General features: G+C 44.1%; 1 protein-coding gene across 1 annotated transcript in view; it reads right to left on the bottom strand.

Annotated features, from left to right (window-relative positions):
- The window catches only part of LOC105497033 (zinc finger protein 701), a 53,838-nt gene extending 45,178 nt beyond the window's left edge, over positions 1 to 8,660 (bottom strand). The window contains exon 1 of the mRNA XM_071086140.1: positions 8,575 to 8,660. Coding sequence (XP_070942241.1) covers positions 8,575 to 8,589 — 15 coding nt within the window. The 5' untranslated portion in view covers positions 8,590 to 8,660. The remainder of the gene's footprint in view (positions 1 to 8,574) is intronic.
- Positions 8,661 to 25,934: the final 17,274 nt, after the last annotated feature.

The raw sequence follows: 25,934 nt of genomic DNA, 5'->3' as shown, positions 1-25,934 counted from the left end.
TGGGCGGCACGTACGATATCACGCTGACAGCCCACAGAACAGAATAGATATCCTCTCCCTTTCTATTGTCCCATTCACTCGGGAGGGAGAGTCCGCCTTGTGTTCAGCTTCAGAGACTTCCTTAAAACCACAGGCTGGGGTGCGGGATGGAGTGCTCAAGCCAGGGAGGATTGAGGTCACCACCTGCTGCTTAAAGACAGCAGAGGCGCGAGGGCGGGAGCCTGAGGTCCCAGGGACTCAGGAAACAAAGGAGAGAATGGCTGAGCCTGGGGTTCCAAGCCAGCCTGGGCGACAAAGTAACACCCACTGCCACAGGTCTCCCTTCCTAATCTCTCTCTCTTTCCCTTAAAAAAAAAAAAAAAAAAAAAAAACTTTTTTAAATAAAATTTTTGATGGTGTGATCTAGGGATCCAACATTATTCTTTTCGATGTGGATATCCAGTTAATTGTCCCAGTACATTTATGGAAGAAATCTATTACTTCATTTTTTTAATGATTATTTACTTTTTTCTTTCTCTTTTTTTTTTTTTTTTTTTTTGAGACAGAGAATTTCTCTGTCGCCCAGGCTGGAGTGCAGTGGTGAGATCTCGACTCAATGCAGCCTCTGCCTCCTGGGTTCAAGCGATTCTCCAGCCTCAGCCTCAGGAGCAGATGGCATTACAGTCGCGCGCCACCATGCCTGGCTAATTTTTGTATTTTTCATACAGACGGGGTTTCACCATGTTGACCAAGCGGGTATGGAACTCCTCACTTCAAGTTATTTGCCTGCCTAGGCCTCCCAAAGTGCTGGGATTATAGGCATGAGCCAACATGCCTGGCCCAAGAAATATTCTTTACTGTGCTTTTTAAATGTCGACAAAATATAATTAAAACTAAAAAATCTTCTCCCAAAGGAGAAATCATCTCCACGAAGATAACAGAGAAATAAATAAAAACCATTTTATTAATAAATAAGCCTTGGACCAGAATGTGATGGGAAATAGAGGCAAACAGCTAAGAGGCTGAAAAGAGAGAAAGCAACCTCACTGTTCTATACAACCCATTAAATACGTGTTTTTGTCGGACGCGGTGGCCTACAGAATTCAAAACAATTTCCTTTTAAGAAAAAAGCCTGGCCGGGTGCGGTGGTTCAAGCCTGTAATCCCAGCACTTTGGGAGGCCAAGGCGGGCGGATCACGAGGTCAGGAGATCGAGACCATCCTGGCTAACACGGTGAAACCCCGCCTCTACTAAAAAAAAAAAACTAGCCGGGCGAGGTGGCAGGCGCCTGTAGTCCCAGCTACTCGGGAGGCTGAGGCAGGAGAATGGCGTAAACCCGGGAGGCGGAGCTTGCAGTGAGCCGAGATCCGGCCACTGCACTCCAGCCTGGGCGACAGAGCGAGACTCCGTCTCAAAAAAAAAAAAAAAAAAAGAAAAAAAAGAAAAAAGCCACAACTTGTACCTACCACCAACACACAATATAAGAACTGAAATACATGTTACATTCACTACCTTCTGACATATGAGGTCAAGAAAATACATAGCATTATAAGAAATGAACATTGACTAACGTCCATGTGCAGTGGCACATGCCTGTAATTGCAGACTTTGGGAGGCTGAGATGGGTGGATCATAAGGTCAGGAGTTCGAGAGCAGCCTGGCCAACATGGTGAAACCCCGTCTCTACTAAAAATACCAAAAAAAATTAGCTAGGCATGGTGTAATCCAAGCTACCTGGGAGTGTGAGGCAGGAGTGGTTTGAACCCAGGAGGTGGAGGTTGCATTGAACCGAGATCACGCTGTTGCAATCCAGCCTGGGTGACAGTGCATGTATAAAAAGAGACAGTAAAGAGCTTGTTGCCTGTTCCTCTTTCCACCATGTCAGGGCACAGCAGGAAGATGGCTGGGCTAAACCATGAAGAAGGCTCTCACCAGGAACCAATTTGGCTGGCACCTCGCTCTTGGATTTCCCACTTTCCAAATTCATGAGAAACATATTTCTGTGTCTTAAGCCTCCCAGTTTCAACTATTTCCTTTTTGTCTGTTTTTGAGACTGAGTCATGCTCTGTCACCCAGGCTGGAGTGTAGTGGCACGACGATTATCCTACCTCAAGTGATTCTCCCGCCTCACTCTGTAGTCTCGCTCTGTCACTTGGGCTGGAGTGCAGTGGCAAGATCTTCGCTCACTGCAACCTCCACCTCCCAGGCTCAAGAGATTCTCCTCCCTCAACCTCTCAAGTAGCTGGTATTAGAGGTGTGTGCCACAACACCCAGCTATTTTTTGTATTTTTAGTAGAGACGGGGTTTCACCATGTTGGCCAGGCTGGTCTTGAACTCATGACTAAAGTGTGCTGCCTGTCTTGGCCTCCCAAACTGGTGAGATTGCAGGTGTGTACTGCACCAGGCCCATTTTTAACATTTAGTAGATTAAATGTTTCACCATGTTGGCCAGAGTGGTCTCAAACTACTGACCTCAAGTGATCTACCCACCTGGGTGTCCTAAAGTGCTGGGATTAGAGGTGTGAGCCACCACAGCCAGCCAGTCTAAGCTATTTCTCACAGGACAATGAAATGACAGACAGGAAAAAAAGCATCTCATCATTAACATCACCGAAGGCTGACAAATCTTATTAAACAAAGGCAGGTGAGAGTCTGTACTGTAACACTTGCAATACTTGAAGCCATCTAATAGCACTAACATGTTTTTAAAACCTTGAGACAGGCCGGGTGTGGTGGCTCATGCCTGTAATCCCAGCACTTTGGGAGGCCAAGGAGGGAGGATCACAAGATCAGGAAATTGAGACCATCGTGGATAACAAAGTGAAAACCCGGCTCTACAAAAATAAAATATATATGTATATACACACATGTATATATACTTATATATATATTCCAAGAAATAAGACTGGCGTGTTGGCACAAGCCTGTAGTGTCAACTACTTGGGAGGCTGAGGCAGGAGAATCACTTTAACCCGAGAGGTGAAAGTTGCAGTGAGCTGAGAAAGCAACTTTGCACTTCAGCCAGGGTTACAAGAGCAAAACTCCATTTCATAAATATATAAATTAATTAATTAATAAAAGGACAGATACAAAATTGGCATACATGTACCTTTTCTTCATAATGAAACTTTTTTCATATTATTTAGAATAAAAAGGCATGAAAAACACTGTATGTATATGTTAACAGAAATGCAACACACACAGAAATAATTCTGACATAAATAACAAACAGTTCTAGTGGATAAGGAGTAGTTTGTACAGGTTACAGTTTTTTTTTTTAATGGTGCCCAGTATGCCATAAGGTTTTATGCCTACTTTAGTTCTGGAATCCCCAATGAGCTATCATAAAGAATACAGAACATCTAGGCCGGGCGCGGTGGCTCAAGCCTGTAATCCCAGCACTTTGGGAGGCCGAGATGGGCGGATCACGAGGTCAGGAGATCGAGACCATCCTGGCTAACACGGTGAAACCCCGTCTCTACTAAGAAATACAAAAAATAGCCGGGCGAGGTGGCAGCGTCTGTAGTCCCAGCTACTTGGGAGGCTGAGGCCGGAGAATGGCGTGAACCCGGGAGGCGGAGCTTGCAGTGAGCTGAGATCCGGCCACTGCACTCCAGCCTGGGCTACAGAGCGAGACTCCGTCTCAAAAAAAAAAAAAAAAAAAAAAAAAAAAAAAGAATACAGAACATCTAAACAAAGGGAACAGTGAAAGTCCAGATGCTACATCATGAAACTTTTCATTCCAAAATCAATATGGCTTCCGTGTTAGTCAAGGAACAATGGGGCTCCCAAGAGGCAACAAGAGAAAATGCAAAGATACGCAAGGGCACATCCCCAGGAGGGAAGTTATCCTCACCCAGGGAGACCAGGTTCCTATAATTCTCCAACATCACATCTCTGCATAGAGTCCTCTGAGCAGGGTCCAGGCATTTCCACTCCTTCTGAGAGAATTTTATGGCCTAAATGTCATACCTAAATGTCAATAGACCATGAAATGAAAACGCATTTTAACCAAATAGTTCTGGGAGGAGTTCTTATCTTTACAGAAAATGAGAAGAGGAGAGAGAGGAAAGCGTGGATTTAATTGTAGTGAATGTTCTGACAAATCCGAGTAAGGGATTTCTCACCACATGACGTCTTCCCAGTTTTATTCTACTACATTTTTTGAAGAGGTCATGACACCCTCTCAGTATGAATTACTTATGTTTGTGAAAAAATACAAGCAATACATAAATAAAAAAATCAATGCAGGGTTCCCATTATAGAAATGTTAGGAAGTTTTACTGACACACCAAGTGACATTTATCTGGATGAGCCAAAGCATGAGTGAGGTCTTCAAAGACGACAACATCCACAGTGAAAGATCAGCCAGGCATGGTGGCACATGGCTATAATCCCAGCTACATGGAAGGCTGAGGCAGGAAAATCACTTGATCACTGGAAGCAGAGGTTGCAGTGATCCGAGATTATGCCACTGCACTCCAACCTGGGAAACCGAAATTCAGTCAAAAAAAAAAAAAATTAGCCAGGCATGGTTCCAGGCACGTGTGGTCCCAGCTATTTGGGAGACTGAGGTGGGAGGATGGCTTGTTCCTGAGGGTGGAGGTTGCAGTGAGCTATGATCCTGCCACTGTGTACCAGCCTGGGCAACAAAGCAAGACCCTGTCTCAAAATAAAATAAAATACATGAAAACAAAATTACTCAAGATACAAAAATCCATTTTGTATATATATGTCCACAAAATAATAAAACCTGCACAGACTCACAAAAAGCCAGATGTTAATACAAGGGGTTGTCATTTGTCCCAGATTTTCAAAATATAAAAGATATTCAAAATATATACATATGTGTGTATACATGTATTTGTATGTATATGTGTGTGCATGTGTGGGGGATGTGTATATACATATATAAAGATTTTTAAAATATAAAAAGTAGCAAGTTTTGTTTAACTGAAGAGGAATCTCATCTTGCTGGAAGAGGACACTTTGGCAGTTGGGGGTAGGGAGGAATCTTGTCAGATCTAAGAAAACAGGGAATGCCTCATCCTAGAGGAAGCAATCACCATTTCAACTGCCTGACCTGGAGGAAGCTTCAGATATCTGTAGGAATGCAGGCGTGTGCAGTGGCAGCCACTGTGGCACTCTTTATACAGGGAAAAATCAAAAAGGACCCAAACATTGTCATTCAGCCAATTTCCAATGCAGATGGCAAAGAGCAAGCTATCCATGTTCACTAACATGACATGTAAATTTTTACAACCAATAGGATCAAATATCAAAGTAAAATATTTACTAGAACACAAAGAAGAAAACAACAGAGGCTTGGATCTACTTGAGGGTGGAGGGTGGGAGGAAGGAGAGGAGCCAAAAAAATAACTATTGGGGGCCAGGCCAGGCGCAGTGGCTCCTGCCTGTAATCCCAGCACTTTGAGAGGCCGAGGGGGGTGGATCAACTGAGGTCAGGAGTTCAAGACCAGCCTGGCCAACATAGTGAAACCCTGTCTCCAGTAAAAAATACAAAAATTAGGGAGGTATGGCAGCAGGCACCTGTAATCCCAGCTACTTGGGAGGCTGAGGCAGGAGAATCGCTTGAACCTGGGAGGTGGAGGTTACGGTGAGCTGAGATCATGCCATTATACTCGAGCCTGAGCAACAAGAGCAAAACTCAGTCTCAAAAAATAAATAAATAAAAAATAACTATTGGGTACAGGGCTTAATACAAGAGTGATAGTCTACTACAACAAACCCTGATGATACAACTTACGTAACAAAGCTTCACATATAGCCCCAAACCTAAAGTAAAAATCTAGAAATAATCTGTAGAACAAACCCCGATGACACAACTTGACATATGTAACAAAGCTTCACATATAGCCCCAAACCTAAAGTAAAAACATAAATATAAAAAAAAAAATTGGCCACACACAGTGGCTCACACATGTAATCCCATCACTTTGGGAGGTTGAGACGGGAGAATCATGAAGTCAGGAGTTCAAGACCAGCCTGGCCAAAATGGTGAAACCCCGTCTCTACTAAAAATATGAAAAAAAATTAGTCGGGGGTGGTGGCACTTGACTATAATCCCAGTTATTCTGGAGGCTGAAACAGGAGAATTGCTTGAACCTGGGAGGAAGAGGTTACAGTAATCTGAGATTGCACCACTGAACTCCAGCCTGGGCAACAGAGACTTTGTATCAAAAAAAAAAAAAAAAAAGAGAGAGAGAGAGAGAGAGAGAAAAGGCCAGTAGAGGTGGCTGACACCTGTAATCCCAGCACTTCAAAGGCCGAAGTGGGCGGATCACGAGGTTAGGAAATTCAGACCATCCTGGCTAACAAGGTGAAATTCCATCTCTACTGAAATACCAAAGCATGGTACTGGCACCGTGGCACTCACCTATAGTCCCACACACTTGGGAACCTGAGGTAGGAGAATCACTTGAACCCGGGAGGCAGAGGTTGCAGTGAGCTGAGATCATGCTGCTGTTCTCCAGCCTGGCTACAGAGTGAGACTCCATCTCAAAAAAAAATTAAGAGAGCATGGTGGTACACACCTGTGGTCCCTGCTACTTGGGAGGCTGAGATTGGGGGATGGCTTGAGCCTGAAGGAGGTTGCAGTGAGCTAAGATCACGCCACTGTGCTCCAGTCTAATCGACAGAGCAAGACCTTGTCTCAAAATAAAATCAAATATATGAAAACAGAATACTCAAAGTATGAAAATCCATTGTGTTTATATAAGTTTGCAAAATAATAAAACATACACAGACTCACAAGAAACTAGATGTTAGTAAAAAAAAAAGTTGTCATTTTCTCCAGTTTTTTTTTTTAAGACAGGGTCCTGTTCTGTCACCCAGGCTGCAGTGCAGTAATATAATCTTGGCTCACTGCAACTTCTGCCTCCTGGGTTCAAGTGGTTTTCCTGCCTCAGTCACAGAGTAACTGGGATTACCAGTGCCCGCCACCATGCCCGGCTAACTTTTGTATTTTTAGTAGAGATGGGGTTTCACCATGTTGGTCAGGTTGGTCTTGAACTCCTGACCTCAGGCGATCCACCCACCTTGGCCTCCCAAAGTGCTGGGATTACACACGTGAGTCACCAAGCTCAGCAGATTTTCAAAAAATATACATGTATATGTAAATATGTATATATATATGTGTATGTGTGTGTGTGTATGTGTGTGTGTGTGTGTGTGTGTATATATATATAGTCTTAAAAATATAAAAAGTAGCAAGTTGTGTTTAGCTGAAGAGGCATCTCATCTTGCTGGAAAAGGACACTTTGGCAGTTGGGGGCAGGGGGAATCTTGTCAGATCTAAGAAAACAGGAAATGCCCCATCCTAGAGGAAGCAATCACCCTTTCAACTGCCTGACCTGGAGGAATGTTCAGATATGTGTAGGAACGCAGGCGTGCACAGAAGGAACCACTATGGCACTCCTCATACAGGAAAAAATGGCGAAGGACCCACATGTTGTCATTCAGCCATTTTCCAATGCAGATGGCAAAGAGCAAGCTAGCCATGTTTACTAACATGACAACAGGTAAATTCACAACCAGCAGGATCAAATATCAAAGTAAAATATTTACTGGAACACAAAGAAAACAACAGACACTGGGGTCTACTTGAGTGTGGAGGGTGCAAGGAAGAAGAGGAGCAGAAAAAATAACTATTGGGGGCTGGGCACGGTGGCTCACGCCTGTAATCCCAGCACTTTGGGAGTCTGAGATGGGTGGATCACTTGAGGTCAGGAATTCAAGACCAGTCTAGCCAACATAGTGAAACCCTATCTCTACTAAAAATACAAAAATTAGCCAGGCATGGTGGGGGGCACCTGCAATCCCAGCTACTCAGAAGGCTGAGGCAGGAGAATCACTTGAACCCGGGAGGCGGAAGTTGCAGTAAGCCATGATCTGTGTATGAACTCTCCATTTTCATGAGATTTTTGGAGTCAGAAACACAGTAACTCACTCAATTACTTAAAAATGTAGTATAAAATCAGGCAGAAAACATTTCCCCTTATTGGTCTCCTTTTCTAGAATGTACCATGTACTTTGTGCTAATTAATACGTGACTTATATTGGCAGCTGCTCTAATCCTGGTCCATCCTGGATGACAGAGCAAGACTCTTGTCTCCAAAAAACAAAAAACAAAAACAAAACACAGAAAGGCAGAAAAGATTTCCTGAATTCTTATTGCAGAATTTACCAGGTACTTGCGCACATTAGTACATGACTTCTGAGGGCAGCTGGTCTAATCCAGGTCCACAGAGAGCTGACAGAGCATCCAGATGTGGTCCCTGAACAATCCCTGCTGCCCAACAGCACTCACACCACGGGACCCTCACCCCGTCTCCATCCATGTCTGGTGTGAGCCCTTCCCAGGCCCATGCCCAGTGCCGCCTCTTCCCAAGTTCATGTCACTGGGTCACGAGAGATGGAATCTAAGCGAGATGAGAGGGACTGAGGGAAGGCATGGGTGAGTGTCAGCAAACCTGTCAGGCAGGAAGCTTCAGACTCAGAGAAGATTCCCAACTCCAAGGCCCAGCGTTTCTGAAAGGAAGGAGACAGAACAATCCACCGAGAATATCATCTCACCTGAGGAAGAGCCATCCCTGACTCCTTTGCTTTCCTCTTCCTCTTCCGGGTTTCTTCCTCATGTACCAAGAGTCTTTAGAAGTCAATCCTAAATGTTAAAAATATGTTGTTTATTGCTTAGAATCAACAACCCCCTCCCCCTGTACCACAATCGCACATACAAAGAAACTGGAAGCTAACCTCTGATGCCAAGATTTATAGAATGTACACATATTATAGACAGGAATTCTAAAATTCTCAATCTCATCTGTATAATTTTTTTTTTTTTTTTTTGAGATGGAGTCTCGCTCTGTCGCCCAGGCTGGAGTGCAGTGGCGCGATCTCGGCTCACTGCAAGCTCCGCCTCCCGGGTTCACGCCATTCTCCTGCCTCAGCCTCCCGAGTAGCTGGGACTACAGGCGCCTGCCACTACGCCTGGCTAATTTTTTGTATTTTTAGTAGAGACGGGGTTTCACTGTGTCTGCCAGGGTGGTCTTGATCTCCTGACCTCATGATCCGCCCGCCTCGGCCTCCCAAAGTCCTGAGATTACAGGCGTGAGCCACCGCGCCCGGCCTCATCTGTATAATTTAAACAAGTTTAACTTATTAGATTATATACACGGAAGTCAACATGTCACAACTAATCATATTCAATGAACTCACCCACTCATCTGAACCCAAAGTCGCCTACCCCTTTTTTTCTTTTGAGACAGGGTCTCGATCTGTTGACCAGGCTGGAGGTCTCGCTGTGTTGACCAGGCTGGAGTGCAGTGGCAAGATCTCCGCTCATTGCAGCCTGGACCCCCTGGGGTCAATTGATTCTCCTGCCTCAGCCTCCAGAGTAGCTGGGATTACAGGTGAGTACCATCAATCCCAGTTAATTTTTTTATTTTTGGCAGACATGAGTGTCTCATTATACTGCCCAGACTGGCCTCAAACTCCTGGACTCAAGGAATCCTCTTGCCTCAGTCTCCTAAATTGCTAGGATTACAGGCGTGAACCACTGCGCCCAGCCCCTTTCTTCATTACTGTGCTTCCCTCCCTAATTCTGTACATATCTCTCATTCTCCCCTTCTCTCTATGTTCGTTTTTCTTTTTCCCTGGGATTCTGCTCCATATTTTGTACATCTCTCTTCTCCTGTTGTTTATCTCCTTCTTCCCTCTATTCCTTCTCTTCCCCCTCCTCTGCTCCATTCTCGCAACTTTTTTAACCTCTTGTTGCTCCTTCTCCCTAATCTTTAGATCGTCCTCGATCTCCATCTATTTCTGCCTCTTCTCCCATCTCTGCTCCTCCTCTGCTCTCCCTGTTAAATTCTGTCTTCCCTGTCGTATCCCCCTGTCCCCACTCTCTGGCATCCCAGATCCCCAGGTGTCCTCCCTGCTGTGATTCTCCTCTGTTCTCCTTGCCACCAGCACCACTCTGCTCTGTCTGCCCTGGCTCCAAATCCCTCCTCCTCTCCCTCACTCTGATGAGCCTCCCTCTTTCCTGCCCCTCTCCCTACATTGCTGTTCTTCATCTCTCTGTACGTTTAGTTTTTCTCTACACTTCTCCAGTTGTTTTTCTCCTTTTGCTTTCTTATCTTTTTTTCACTTTTGCTGTCTCTTGGCAAATCCCTCACCCATCCTCTACTTTGCCATCGGTTATGGGTCTTTTTCATTCTTCTTTCCTCTGTCTCAGGTTTTCTATGGCTCTCTGACTCCCTCTTTCTGTCTCCTGATCCCTTTGGCCCATACAATCACAGGAGAATTTAGAGTAAGACGCCTGCATCCCTGAGAAGTGCATTTTCCAGGGTCTAGAGCTGGGCAAGCAAGAGCACCCGTGTCACAGGACAGGCCCTGGGCACCCCGCGGGCTCAGGGGAAGCGGTGACTAGCAGTAGAGACCTGTGGAGCACCAGGGCCCCGCACGAGGAAGGAGGTGGGGGGCGACGGCGCCTTAAGACAAGGATAAGAGCTGCAGGATCCCAGGACCAGGCAGAGGACGCCGCCTCCCCGGGGCTGGGGCCACCGCGCTGCGCTACAGGGGCCGACTAGGGCGAGGGTGGGAGGGGCCCAGGGTGAGAATCTGCCTCCCGGGTGAGGACTTTGAAAAGCATGGGGCAGGAGGAGTCAGAAAAAGTTTTGAGCAGGAAAACTACCAGACAGGAAGTGTACAGAAGCACCCGGGACCTGGGAAGCGCAGACCTAATACAAGACAGAGAGAAACTCACGCGCCGGCGGTGGGACCTTCCCTCCACGTGATCCGCTTCCGGGTTTGTGCAAATCTGCCCAGGCAGAACAGAAGCCAGGCCTGGGCGGGACCCGCGAGGAGGTGAGCCGGGCCTGAGGGAGGTCGGGGTGGGGCGCGAGGCGGAGAGACCTTGCTCTTTAGAACCAGCAGCGGGCGGGGCCTGGGCGGGACCTGTGCGTCTCTCCGCGTCGCTCCCAGAGCCCCTGTTTTTCAGGTTTTGGGGGCGAGACCAGCCAGGAAGGCTGAGGCATAATTCAAAAGCCCTGGAATTGTCTGGAACGGGGATGCAAACTAGAATGTGAAATGCAAAGCCCTGCCTGAGTAGAACCTACGATTTCATGCTGACGGCCCACAGAACAGAATAGAAATCCTCTCCCTCTCTATTCTCCATTCACTCGGGAGGGAGAGTCCACCCTGTGCTCAGCTTCAGACTCCCCTAGGGCCTCTGCCTGGGATGCGGGATGAGTGCTCAGGCCAGGGAGGAGTGAGGTCACCACCTGCTGCTTAAACACGGCAAGGATGCGGGGGTGGGGTCGGGAACCTGAGGTCCCAGCTACTCAGGAAGCAGCGGCTGGAGGGTCGCTGACACTGGGGGTCCAGACGACTTTGCTTTTGTTTCTTGGCGGTAATCGCTTAATCCTGAAAGTCCTGAGAGGACATGGGAAGCGTAGTCAAGCACACACCACCATGATGGAGAAAATAAGAGAGGGGATGTCAGGCCTCTGAGCCCAAGCCAAGCCCTCGCATCCCCTGTGACTTGCACTTATATGCCCAGATGGCCTGAAGTAACTGAAGAATCACAAAAGAAGTGCAAATGCCCTGCCTCACCTTAACTGATGACATTCCACCACAAAAGAAGTGAAAACGGCCAGTCCTTGCCTTAAGCGATATTATCTTGTGAAATTCCTTTTCCTGGCTCATCCTGGCTCAAAATGCTCCCCAACTGAGCACCTTGTGACACCCCCACTCCTGCCTGCCACAGAACAACCCCCCCTTGACTGTAATTTTCCTTTACCTACCCAAATCCTATAAAACGGCCCCACCCTTATCTCCCTTCGCTCTTTTTGGACTCAGCCCGCCTGCACCCAGGTGAAATAGACAGTATTCAAGAGGATATAAAAAGGATTACAGATATTCAAGTGCCACTTATTTCTGAGATGCAAGGATGGTTCAACATATTCAAGCAAATCAATGTGATATTCTGTTGCAGGAAATCAGGGACCCTGAAAGGAGGGACCAGCTGAAGCTGCAGCAGAAAAACATAGATTGTGAAGATTTCATGGACATTTATTAGTTCCCCAAATTAACACTTTTATAATTTCTTACACCTATCTTTACTATAGTCTCCGAACATAAATTGTGAAAATTTCATGAACACTTATCACTTCCCCAATCAAAACTCTTGTGATTTCCTATGCCTGTTTTTACTTCAATCTCTTAATCCCGTCGTCTTTGTAAACTCAGGAGCATGAATGTCGACTCAGGACCCTGTGATGATTGTGTTAACTGCACAAATTGTAGAGCATGTGTGTTTGAACAATGTGAAATCTGGGCACCTTGAAAAAAGAACAGGATAATGGCAATCTTCAGGGAACAAGGGAGATAAGACGTGGAGTCTGACTGCCAGTGAGCCAGTGGAAGAGAGCCATATTTCTCATCTGGTACCAAGGCTGATGTGCAGTGGCACAATCATGGCTCACAGGAGCCGTGACCTTTCAGGCTCAAGCCATCCTCTCTACTTAGCCTCCCAAGTAGCTGGGACTACAGGTGTGCATCACCATGTGTGGCTTTTAAATTTCCTATAGAAACTGGGTATTGCTATGTTGCCCAGGCTGTTCTCAAACTCCTAGACTCAAGTGATCCTCCCACTTTAGCCTCCCAATATACTGGGATTACAGGCATGAGTCTCTGTGTCCAGCTGTATGCATAAAATGTTCTGGTAGATTTTTTTTTCCCTCAAGATGGAGTCTTGCTCTGTCACCCAGGCTGGAGTGCAGTGGTGCAATCTCGCATCACTGCAACCTCCACCTCTCGAGTTCAAGCAATTCTCCTGCCTCATCCTCCCTAGTAGCTGGGACTACAGGCGTACACCACCATATTCAGCTAATTTTTGTATTTTCAATAGAGATGGGGTTTCACCATGTTTGTCAGGCTGGATTCGAACTCCTCACATTGTGATCCTCCCGCCTCAGCCTCCTAAAGTGCTGGGATTACAGGTGTGAGCCACCGCACCCAGCCTGATTTATTATTATTATTGTTACTTAATTTAAGATGGAGTCTCCCTCTGTCTCCCAGGCTGGAGTGCAGTGGCACAATCTCGGCTCACTGCAACCTCTGCCTCCCAGTTTCAAGTGATTTTCCTGCCTCAGCCTCCCAAGTAGCTGGGATTACAGGTGCCTGCTACCATGTTGGGGTAATTTTTGTATTTTTTTAGCAGAGACAGGGTTTCACCATGTTGGCCAGGCTGGTCTTGAACTCCTGACCTCAAGTGATCCACCTGCCTCAGCCTTCCAAAGTGCTGCGAATACAGGCAGTGTGAGCCACTGCGCCCAGGCATAATTTGTTTTAAGACTTAGTGGAAAAAAATCAAACCGTATTTTCCTCTGTCTGGTCTCACACCACAAAAGAATAAACACAGAAAACTTCTGTGACCAAATGTGGGTTTTTTCCTCCACCAATAAGCAAGCAATCAATTCTGCAGTGTCTACTGGCTGAGTGCCCTTGAATTCAATTCTGACACTATGTACCTGGAGGTAGCATCAAATCCTACAGGTTGAGGGCTCAGTCCCCAAGATTGCAAATAGACTAGTAGCAAGTCCAGGCCTCCGGAACTTCTTTTTTTTTTTTTTTTTTTTTTTTTTTTTTTTTTTTTTTTTTTTTTTGAGACGGAGTCTCGCTCTGTCACCCAGACTGGAGTGCAGTGGCCGGATCTCAGCTCACTGCAAGCTCCGCCTCCCGGGTTCACGCCATTCTCCTGCCTCAGCCACCCGAGTAGCTGGGACTACAGGCGCCCGCCACCTCGCCCGGCTAGTTTTTTGTATTTTTTAGTAGAGACGGGGTTTCACCGTGTTAACCAGGATGGTCTCGATCTCCCGACCTCGTGATCCGCCCGTCTCGGCCTCCCAAAGTGCTGGGATTACAGGCTTGAGCCACCGCGCCCGGCCGGCCTCCGGAACTTCTGACCAACTGACTTCAAGTTGGGTTCCCATGACTCCTACTTTGAGATTGATCAATTTGCTAGACAGGCTCACAGAACTCAGAGTAACACTTAAATGTGCAGGTTTATTGTAAAAGATATTACAAAGGGTGCAAGTGAACAGCCAGATGGAGAGATACATAAGGTGAGGTCTGGAGGGGTCCCAAGCACATGAGCTTCTGTCCCCTAAAGTTGGCTTGTGCCACTCTCCTCCTGGCACGTGGAGGAGTTCTCATTCATCTTACTGTTAGTTTTCATGTGTTCAGCCTTCCAAAACTCTCTAAACCCAGTCCTTTTGGGTTTTTATGGAAGTGTATTACATAGACATTACTGAAATATGGACAAATGTGTCAAAATGTAATTCTAGAGTATATGATCTAAACCCTGTAAGGCCCATCTTTTCAGATTCTTCTTGACCTCTTCTGGGCAGGATTTTTTCCTCCAGGCTATGGGGCAGAACCCTGTCTGGAATGAGGGTCTTGTGACTCACCATTAGAAAAACAGGAACAAGCCGAACGGTGGCTCACGCCTGTAATCCCAGAACTTTAGGAGGCCAAGATGGGTGAGATTGCTTGAGCTCAAGAGTTCAAACCAGCCTGGATGACATGGCAAAACCCCATCTCTACTAAGAATACAAAAACTAGGCAGGTGTGGTGGGTCATGTCTGTAATCCCAGGTACTCAGGAGGCTGAGGCAGGAAAATTGCTTGAACCTCATAGGCAGAGGTTGTAGTGAGCTGAAATCACACCACTGCACCCCAGCCTGCATGACAGGGTAGGACTGTCTCAAAAAAAAAAAAAAAAAAAAAAAAAGAAGGCCAAGTACGGTCACTCATGCCTATAATCACAGTACTTTGGGAGGCCAAGGTAGGTGGATCACAAGAGGTCAGGTGTTCGAGACCAGTCTGACCAACATGAAGAAACCCCATCTCTACTAAAAATACAAAATTAGGCAGGCGTGGTGGCGCATGTCTGTAATCCCAGCTACTCGGGAGGCTGAGGCAGGAGAATCACTTGAAGCTGGAAGGCGGAGGTTGTGGTGAGCCGAGATCATGCCATTGCCCTCCAGCCTGGACAAGAACGAAACTCCAAAAATAAATAAATAAATAAAATAAAATAAAATAAAAGGCCGGGAGCAGTGGCTCAAGCCTGTAATCCCAGCACTTTGGGAGGCCCAGACGGGCGGATCACGAGGTCAGGAGATCGAGACCATCCTGGCTAACACGGTGAAACCCCGTCTCTAATAAAAAATACAAAAAAACTAGCCGGGCGAGGTGGCGGATGCCTGTAGTCCCAGCTACTCGGGAGGCTGAGGCAGGAGAATGGTGTAAACCCAGGAGGCGGAGCTTGCAGTGAGCTGAGATCCAGCCACTACACTGCAGCCTGGGCGACAGAGCAAGACTCCGTCTCAGAAAAAAAAAAAAAAAGAAAAGAAAAAGAAAAGAAAAGAAAGGAAAAGAGAAAGAAAAGCAGAAGCAGGTTAAATTCCTGCCTTGAGCAACGGGTCAGAGAGAGAGGTTCTATTTCTTGCGGCCTTCTTTTGAGGCATAAAGGACCACAACACTATAAGACATGACTATAAGAAGGGCTGTGGGAATTATGAGTCAGGAATCATGGATAAAAACCTCCACACATGCACACACACACATCATAATATCACAAGGACACATTGTATTTTCTATGATATATTTTCAATTTTCTCAACATAATCTATGCATATTACTTAAACTTCCCTTTCTGTTTGTTGGAACAAATGCTATTTCTAATCATTGTGTTTTCTCTCTAGAGTCCATGTGCATCTTGGTTTAACAAATTAATTTTTAAAATATGTCCTAGTATTTTATGGGAAATTTAGCCCATTTATTGCACTTCATGGACTTCTCCACTATTTGTTTATATTACCTGTGTTTTCTGCAAAATTTCTGAAGTTCTGGAAATTACATTCTTAACAAATGAAGATGCTTTGTTCCCAATCTTTCCTTCTATCTGAATTTCCTGTAATGTTCACCTGGTCCATGTTAATCTACACCCCGGCACTTTCCTGCTGTTCTCTGGCTCTTATTAGCTGCTTATGTTGCTGATGAACTAGTCCATGGGTCTCCACACCATTGCCAGGAAACATTTCTGCACTGTGCTGATACTGACAATGCAGTCAGTACAAGCCATTTCACTATGGACCATTTACCTATTTTCTCCATAAGGTTATATGTGTTCTTCTGGTGATAATTATGAAATCAAATGTATTAGTTTTAGATAAATGTACATAACTTCCATTCATTCACAGTCACAACTATACATCTACTAATCTGTAAAGCAGTGGACCCCTGATGTTATGACACTTTTGTTTGTGAAATATGTGTTATAGTGTTTTACATTGTATGAGCTTAGCGGAGTTTAAATAGATCATTTTTTACTGTTTTTTGAGTTTAGATTTAATTGATTACCAGGCATATTTAAGCTCACTTCCTTCCCAATTTGAGTACCCCCCTCCAATTTCTGTTCTCTTTGTATGAATTTGAGCATTTTTAGATATCTCACATAAGTGGAATCATACAGTATTTGTCTTTTTATGCTGGCTTATTTCACTTAGCATTGTGTTTTCCAGGTTTATTTATTTTGTAGTATATTAGTGCACTTTCATACTGCTATGAAGAAATACCCAAGACTGGGTAATTTATAAAGAAAAAGAGGTTTTCCACATGGCTTGGGAGGCCTCACAATCATGGCAGAAGGCGAAGGAAGAGCAAAGGCATGCCTTACCTGGTGGCAGGCAAGAGAGCATGTACAGGGGAACTCCCCTTTATAAAACCATCAGATATCATGAGACTTATTTACTATCATGACAACAGCATGAGAAAAACACACCCCCATGATTCAATTACCTCTCACCAGGTCCCTCCCATGACATTTGGGGATTACAGGAGCTACAATTCTGGATGAGATTTGGGTGGGAAAACAGCCAAACCATATTATTCCATCCCTGGCCCCTCCCAAATCTCATGTCTTCACACTTCAAAACTAATCATGCTGGCCAGGCATAATGGCTCATGCCTATAATCCTAGCACTTTGGGAGGCCAAGATGGGTGGATCATGAGGTCAGGAGATTGAGACCATCCTAGCTAACACAGTGAAACCCGGTTTCTACTAAAAATACAAAAAATAAGCTGGGTGTGGTGGCACACACCTATAGTCCCAGCTACTTGGGAGGCTGAGGCAGAATTGCTTGAACCCAGGAGGCGAAGGTTAGTGAGCTGAGATCACGTGATTGCACTCCAGCTGGGCGACAGAGTGAGATTCTGTCTCAAAAAAAAAAAAAAAAAAAAAAAATCAAACTAATCATGCCTTCCCAACAGTCCCCCAAAGTCTTATTTCAGCATTAGCTGAAAAGTTCACAAAGTCTCATCTGAGACAAGGCAAGTCCCTTCCACCTATGAGCCTATAAAATCAAAAGCAAGCTAGTTACTTCCTAGATACAATGGGAAGTATAGGCATGGGGTAAATACACCTATTCCAAATGAGAGAAAATGGTCCAAACAAAGGGGCTACAAGCTGCGTGCAAGTCCAAAATCCAGTGGTACAGTCAAATCTTAAAGCTACAAAATGATTTCCTATGGTTTTGCAGGGTACAACCCCACTCCTGGCTGCCTTCATGGGCTGGCATTGAGTATCTGTGGCTTTTCCAGGTGCCCAGTGCAAACTGTTAGTAGATCTAACGTTCCAGGGTCTGGAGGACAGTGGCCCTCTTCTCACAGCTCCCCTAGACAGTGCCCAGTGGGGACTCTGCATGGGGGCTCCCACCCCATATTTCTCTTCTACATTGCCCTAGCAGAGGTTCTCTAGGAGGGTTCTGCTCCCATAGCAAACTTGTGCCTGGACATCCTGGCATTTCCATACACCCTCTGACATTTAGGTAGAAATTCTCAAACCTCATTTCTTGACTTCTGTGCAACCACAGGCTGAATACCATGTGTAATCTGCAAAGACTTCAGGCTTGCACCATCTGAAGGAATACCCTGAGCTCTATACTGGTCCCATTTAGCCATGGCTGGGACACAGGGCACCAAGACCAAAGACTGCACAAGATCCTGGGCCCGACCCATGAAACAATGTTTTCTTCCTAAGCCTCCCAGTCTGTGATAGGAGGGGTTGTTGTAAAGACCTCTGACATGCCCTGGAGACATTTTCCCCATTTCTTGGTGATTAACATTTGGGTCCTCATTATTTATGCAAATTTGTGCAGCAGGTTTGTGTTTCTACTCATGAGTTTTTCTTTTCTTTTTTTTTTTTTTTTTTTGAGACGGAGTCTCGCTCTGTCACCCAGGCTGGAGTGCAGTGGCCGGATCTCAGCTCACTGCAAGCTCCGCCTCCCAGGTTCACGCCATTCTCCTGCCTCAGCCTCCCGAGTAGCTGGGACTACAGGCGCCCGCCACCTCGCCCGGCTAGTTTTTTGTATTTTTTAGTAGAGACGGAGTTTCACCGGGTTAGCCAGGATGGTCTCGATCTCCTGACCTCATGATCCGCCCGTCTCGGCCTCCCAAAGTGCTGGGATTACAGGCTTGAGCCACCGCGCCCGGCCGAGTTTTTCTTTTCTATCACATTGCTAGAATGCAAATTTTCCAAACTTTTATTATGCTCTGCTTCCCTTTTAAACATGTTTCAATTTCAAACCATATCTTTGAGAATGAATAAAACTGAATGCTTTTAAGAGCACCAAAGTCACATATTGAAAGCTTTGCTGCTTAGAAATTTCTTCTGCCAGCTACCAAAATCCTCTCTCTCAGGTTCAAAATTTCACAGATAAACAGGACAGGGACAAAATGCTGCCAGTCCCTTTGTTAAACCATAGCAAGAATAACGTTTGTTCCAGTTCCCAATAAGATCCCGATCAACATCTGAGACCACCTCAGCCTGGAGTTCTCTGTCTATATCACTATCGGCATTTTGGTCAAAACCATTCAACAAGTCTCTAGGAAGCTCCAAATTTTCCCACATTTTCCTGTCTTCTGAGCCTTCCAAAGTGTTCCAGCCTCTGCCTTTTACTGAGTTCCAAAGTTGCTTCCACATTTTCAGGTATTTTTATTTTTCATTTTTAATTTTTTTAGATGGAGACTCACTCTGTCACCTAGGCTGGAGTGCAGTGGTATGATCTCGGCTCACTGCAATCTCCACCTCCCAGGTCCAAGCAATTCTCCTGCCTCAGCCTCCAAAGTAGCTGGGACTACAGGCACACACTACCACACCCGGTTAATTTTTTCAAGTATCTTAATAGCAGTATCCCACTCCTAGAAACAATTTACTGTATTAGTCCATTTTCATACTGTTATGAAGAAATACCTGAGACTGGATGATCTATAAAGAAAAAGAGGTCTAATGGACTCACCATTCCACATGGCTGGGGAGGCCACGCAATCACGTGGAAAGTGAAGAAGGGGCAAAGGCATATCTTACATGGTAGCAGGAAAGAGAGCATGTGCAGGGGAACTGCTTTTTTTTTTTTTTTTTTTTTTTTTTTTTTTTGAGATGGAGTCTCGCTCTGTCGCCCAGGCTGGAGTACAGTGGCCGGATCTCAGCTCACTGCAAGCTCCGCCTCCCGGGTTCACGCCATTCTCCTGCCTCAGCCTCCCGAGTAGCTGGGACTACAGGCGCCCGCCACCTCGCCCGGCTAGTTTTTTGTATTTTTTTAGTAGAGACGGGGTTTCACGGTGTTAGCCAGGATGGTCTCGATCTCCTGACCTCGTGATCCGCCCGTCTCAGCCTCCCAAAGTGCTGGGATTACAGGCTTGAGCCACCGCGCCCGGCCCGGGAACTGCTTTTTATAAGACCATCAGATGTTGTGAGACTTATTCACTATCATGAGAACAACACAGGAAAAACTCATCACCATGATTCAGTTACCTCCCACTGGGCCCCTCCCATGACACGTGGGGATTATGGGAGCTACAATTCAAGATGAGATTTGGGTGAGGACATAGCCAAACCATATCGTTTAGCATATAAACAAATTTCTAGCCAGGCATGGTTGCTCATGCCTGTAATCCAAGTACTTTGGGAGGCTGAGGCAGGCAGATCACTTGAGGTTAAGAGTTCAAGACCAGCCTGGCCAACAAGATGAAGCCCCCACCTCTACCAAAAATGCTAAAAATTAGCTGAGCATGATGGCACATGTCTGTAATTGCAGTTACTCGGGAGGCTTAGGCATGAGAATCACTTGAACACGGGAGGTGGAGGTTGGAGTGAGCTGAGATCATGCCATTTAATTCTACGCTGGGCAGCAGACCCAGACTTCATCTCAAAAACAAATTTTTATATATATATATATATTACAGACAGACACAAGCACACACACATATATATATGCGTGTATACATTTTTTTAAATTAAAAAAAAAATTTTTTTTAAATACAAGATCTCACACTGTTGCCCAGGCTGCAGTGCAGAGGCATAATTAGAGCTCTTTGCAGGCTTCCAAGTAGCCAGGACTACAGGGGCAGGATAACATGCACAGCGTATTTTAAAATTTTTTACAGAGACAGGGTTGTCCTGTGTTGCCCAGGCAGGTCTCAAATCCCTAGTCTCAAGTGATCCTCCCGTCTCATCCTCCCAAAGTGCTGGGATTACAGGCATGAGACATCAAACATGACTTAATTTCCATAGTTTTGGACCAAATAATGGTTTTATGTATATAATACATTTTGTTTCTCCATTAATCTTTTCGTGAACATCTAGCTTGTTTCTACCTGTTTGTTATTTTGAATAATGCTGCAATGAACATGGGTCTCTAAATGTCTTAAGGATCCTGCCTTGAATTTTGTGTATAGACCCAGATGAGGAATTATAGGCTATACTGGTCATTCAATTTTGAATTATTTGAAAAAATGTCCTACTTCTTTCCATAATTGCGTCATTTTACATTACCACCAACAGTACACAAGTCTCCTATTTCTCCACATTCTTGCCAACACTTGTGAATTTCTGTTTTTGTTTGCTTGGGGTTTTTTGTTCCCTACATTAAACATTCTTCATGGGTGCAAATGATATCTCATATTATGCTTTTCATTTATATTTTTCTTTTCTTTTCTTTTTTTGAGACGGAGTCTTGCTTTGTTGCCCAGGCTGGAGTGTGATGGTGTGATCTCGGCTTACTGCAACCTCTGCCTCCTGGGTTCAAGTGATTCTCCTGTCTCAGTCTCCTGGATAGTTGGGATTACAGGCACCCATAACCATGCCTGGCTAATTTTTGTATTTTTAGTAGAGACGGCATTTTGCCATGTTTGTCAGGGTGGTCTCAAAATCCTGATTTCAGGTGATCCACCTGCCTTGGCCACCCAAAGTGTTGGGATTACAGGCATGAACCACTGCGTCCGGCCTCCTTTTTCTTTTTTGTAAGATGAAGTCTCACTCTGTCACCTGGGCTGGAGTGCAGTGGTGCTATCTGGGCTCACTGCAATTTCAGCTTCCTGGGACTAAGTGATTCTCATAACTCAATCTCTGGTGTAGCTGGGATAACAGGAACCCACCACCATGCCCAGCTAATTTTTGTATTTTTAGTAGAGACAGGGTTTCACCATGTTGGCCACGCTGGTCTCAAATTCCTGACCTCAAGTAGTCCACGCACTTCAGCCTCCCAAAGTGCTGGGATTACAGGCATGAGCCACCCTGCCTGCCTGACTACTTGCATTTTTCTAATGATTAGTGATATCTGACATCTTTTCATTTGGTTGTTTATTTGTATATCACCTCCAGAGAAAGTTATTTCTATTTCCTCTTTTTTTTTTTTTTTTTTAATGCTGAAGTAGATTCTTGCTCTGCCACTCAGGCTGGAGTGTGATGGCATAATCTCAGCTCATTTCAACCTCCACCTCCTGGGTTCAAGTGATTCTCCTGTCTCAGACTCCTGAGTAGCTAGGATTATCAACGTGTGCCACTACACCCAGCTAAGTTTTGTATTTTTAGTAGAGATGGGGTTTCACCATATTTGCTAGTCTGGTCTTAAATTCCTGGCCTCAAGTGATCTGCCTGCCTCAGCCTCCCAAAGTGTTGGGGTTACAAGCATCAGCCACCATGCCCAGCCCTTTCCCTATTAATCAGATTGTTTGTTTATTTTTTTATTTTTAGGAGTTATTTATTTATGTATTTATTTATTTAGAGATGGAGTCTCACCCTGTCGCCCAAACTGGAATATGGTGATGCAATCTTGGCTCACTGAAGCTTCCACCTCCCAGGTTCATGCAATTCTCCTGTCTCAGCCTCCTGAGTAGATGGGATTACAGGCACTTGCCACCACGCCCTGATAATTTTTGTATTTTTAGTAGACATGGTGTTTCACCATGTTGTTCAGGCTGTTCTTGAACTCCTGACCTCGTGATCTGCCCAACTCAGTCTCCCAAAGTGTTGGAATTACAAGCGTGAGCCACCATGCCCAGACTGAGTTATTCATATATAATCTAGATATTATCATATCAGAGATATGATTTGCTAATATTTTGTCATGTATCCTGCATTTTCTTTTTATTCCTGTAATTGTTTTTTGCTCTTGTTTTGAGATGAAGTCTTGCTCTGTCACCAAGGTGGAGTGCAGTGGTGCAATCTCGGCTCACGGCAAACTCCAACTCCCTGTTTCAAGTGATTCTCCTGCCTCAGCCTCCTGAGTAGTTGAAATTACAGGCACACGCCACCATGCCCAGCTAATTTTTGTATTTTTAGTAGAGATGGGTTTTCACCATGTTGGCTAGGATGGTCTCGATCTCCTGACCTTGTGATCCATCCACTTCAGCCTCCCAAAGTGCTGGGATTATGGGCATGAGCCATTGCACCCAGCTGTAATTGTTTTTTTTAGAACCATAATAGTTGTCAGTTTTATTGTGCATTTTATGTATTTTTACCTATTTTTTGTGCTTTTGGTGTTATATCCAGGAAAGCGTTATTGAATCTAATTTCATGATGCTTTTTACCTGTGATTTCTTCTAAGAGTTTTATAGTTTTAGGTCATGAATCCACTTTAAGTTACTTCTTGCACATGATGTAAAGTAAGGGTTCATCTTCATTCCTTTGCATGTGGACATCAAATTTCTTCTGTATTATTTATTTGAAGAGACTGTCTTTTTCCCATTGCATAGTCTTAGCATCCATATTGAACATCATTTGACCATATATTTGAAGGTTTGTTTGTGGCCTCTCCATTCTCTGTTGCCTTATACATATGTCTTTATGGCAATACTGTTTTGTTTTGATTAAGGTACCTTGGTAACAAGTTTCATAATCATGCAATGTAACAACACCTCCAGCTTATTTATTTCAACTTTGTTTTGCGATTGAAGCAGTTATGTAATTTTATATTAATTTTAGGATGAATCATGTGGAAAACTTCACTGGTATTTTACTCAGAATTTCAGTCAATCTGTAGCTTTCTTTGGGTATTACTGTCATCTTAACTTTAAGTCCTCCAAACCATAAACATGGACTCTTTTTGCATTATTTGCATCTTTAATTTCAGCAATATTTTATAGATTTCTGTGTAGAAATTTTCCCTCTTTGTTAAGCCTATTCTTAAGTATTTAATTCTTTTTGATGTCATTGTAAACTTAATTATTTTTCTAATTTTGGGGATATGATCTATTTTTTGGTGGTGTGTTCTAAACACATCTGTTATGTGTAATGGGTCTCTTGTGGTGTTTGAGTCCTCTCTTTCCTTAGTGTTCCACTTGATGTTATTCATTTTTGAAAATGCTGTATTGAAATCTACTTCTATATTGTGGAGCTATTTTTTCATTTAATTTTTCATTCTATATTTAGTTTTTTGTGTGTGTGGTTTTTTTTTGTTTTTTTTTTAGATAAGAGTTTCACTCATTACTCAAGCTGAAGTGTGCAGTGGCATGATCTCAGTTCACCACAACCTCTGCTTCCCAGGTTCAAATGATTCTCCTGCCTCAGCCTCTGAAGTAGTTGGGATTACAGGCATGTGTCACCAGGTCTGGCTTTTTTTTTTTTTTTTGTATTTTTAGTAAAGATGGGGTTTCTCCATGTTGGTCAGGCTGGTCTCTAACTTCTAACCTCTTGTGATGCACCTGCCATGGCCTCCCAAAGTGCTGGGATTACAGGCAAGAACCACTGTGTCTGGCCACTTAGGAGCTTTATATCTTGATAATTGAGCCCTTTATCATTTTCTAATATGTCTCATAACAGGTTTGAGTAAAAGTCTGTTTTCTTTTTCTTTCTTTGACACGGAGTCTTGCTCTGTCACACAGACTGGTGTGCAGTGGCATGATCTTGGCTCACCACAACCTCTGCCTCCCAGATTCAAGTGATTCTCCTGCCTCAGCCCTCCAGTAACTGAGATTACAGGCTCATGTCACCATGCCTGGCTAATTTTTGTATTTTCATTAGAGACAGGATTTCATCTTGTTGGTCAGGATGGTCTTGAACCCCTGACTTCATGATCTGCCTGCCTCAGCTTCCCAAAGTGTTTGGATTACAGCACTGTGATTGTGGTGAGCCACCGTGCCCAGCAATAGTCTGTTTTCTTTGATATTAACATAGCCACCTTGTTTACTGATGGTTAACATTTGCATGGAATATATTTTTCCATCCTTTGAATTTCATTCTGTGTATGTCCTTACAGTTAAGGGGGTTCTCTTGTGGACAGATATCAGTTGAATCCTATTTTCTTCTGATTCTAAAGTTATATCATTTAGATTTGAAGTACTCATAGAGAAGTTCTTATTGTTGCATATTTTTACACACTATCTATAGATCTTGTAACATCTTGTAGAATTTTTGTCCTGCATACCTCTCTTCCTATCGGCTTTTGTGTTTTGATTTTTTTTTTTTTTTTGTAGTAATGTGCTTTGATTCCCATCTCACCTCCTTCTGTGTATGTTCTGTAGATTTTCTTTTTGTGGTTACCATTGCAGTTATGTAAAATATTCTAAGTTGAAAATTCTATTTTAAAATGTTAACAGTTTAACTTTGATCATATACAGAAAACTACTTTATAATTTGGCTCTGACTTTATGTTATTAATGGCATAAATTACTTCTATATATGTTATGTTTTTATTAACATAAACTTATAGTGCATTTTAAGTGATTTTGCCTTTTAAATGCTAGGAATGAATTAAAAGTCAAGTTTCAAATGAAAAGTACATGAACACATGCTTGCATATGTGATCATTTAATGACCATTAATGCTAAACTTATATTTTCATTTTGGTTAGTGTACTGTCTTGGGTCCTTTTATTTCATCTTGAAGAACTCCCTTTAGCATTTCTTTTTAGACAGATCTAGAGTACTAATGAACTTTCTCATCTCTTCTTTATCTAGGAAAGTCTAAATTACTCCTTTATTTTTGGAGGTGACTTTTGCTAAAAAGTAGTTCTTAGCAAAATCCATTAAAAAGTAAAATCAGGCCGGGCGCAGTGGCTCAAGCCTGTAATCCCAGCACTTTGGGAGGCCGAGACGGGCGAATCACGAGGTCAGGAGATCGAGACCATCCTGGTTAACACGGTGAAACCTCGTCTCTACTAAAAATACAAAAAACTAGCCGGGCGAGGTGGCGGGCGCCTGTAGTCCCAGCTACTCGGGAGACTGAGGCAGGAGAATGGCGTAAACCTGGGAGGCGGAGCTGGCAGTGAGCTGAGATCCGGCCACTGTACTCCAACCTGGGCAGCAGAGCGAGACTCCGTCTCAAAAAAAAAAAAAAAAAAGGTAAAATCAATTAAAAAGTAATTTTAATTGTGTCTCTTTGTGAATGGCCTTGGGTCAATTTTAGTTAGAGTGGTCAAGCTTCTTTAATTTATATATACTTTTTTTTTCAGATTTGGGACCTTTTGGAAATTCTTAGTTCAATTGCATATTCTGATCATCTGTCTTCTACGTATGAACCTCCAATAGTTTGTATATTTTTCCCCTTGATCACTTGATAGTATCCCACAAATTTATTAGAATCTGTTTCCTTTTCT

Source organism: Macaca nemestrina, chromosome 20 (genome assembly GCF_043159975.1).
Source record: "Macaca nemestrina isolate mMacNem1 chromosome 20, mMacNem.hap1, whole genome shotgun sequence".
Lineage (NCBI taxonomy): Eukaryota > Metazoa > Chordata > Mammalia > Primates > Cercopithecidae > Macaca > Macaca nemestrina.
Note: the sequence above shows the minus strand (reverse complement) of the source record. Positions and strands in the feature narration are given on the sequence as shown.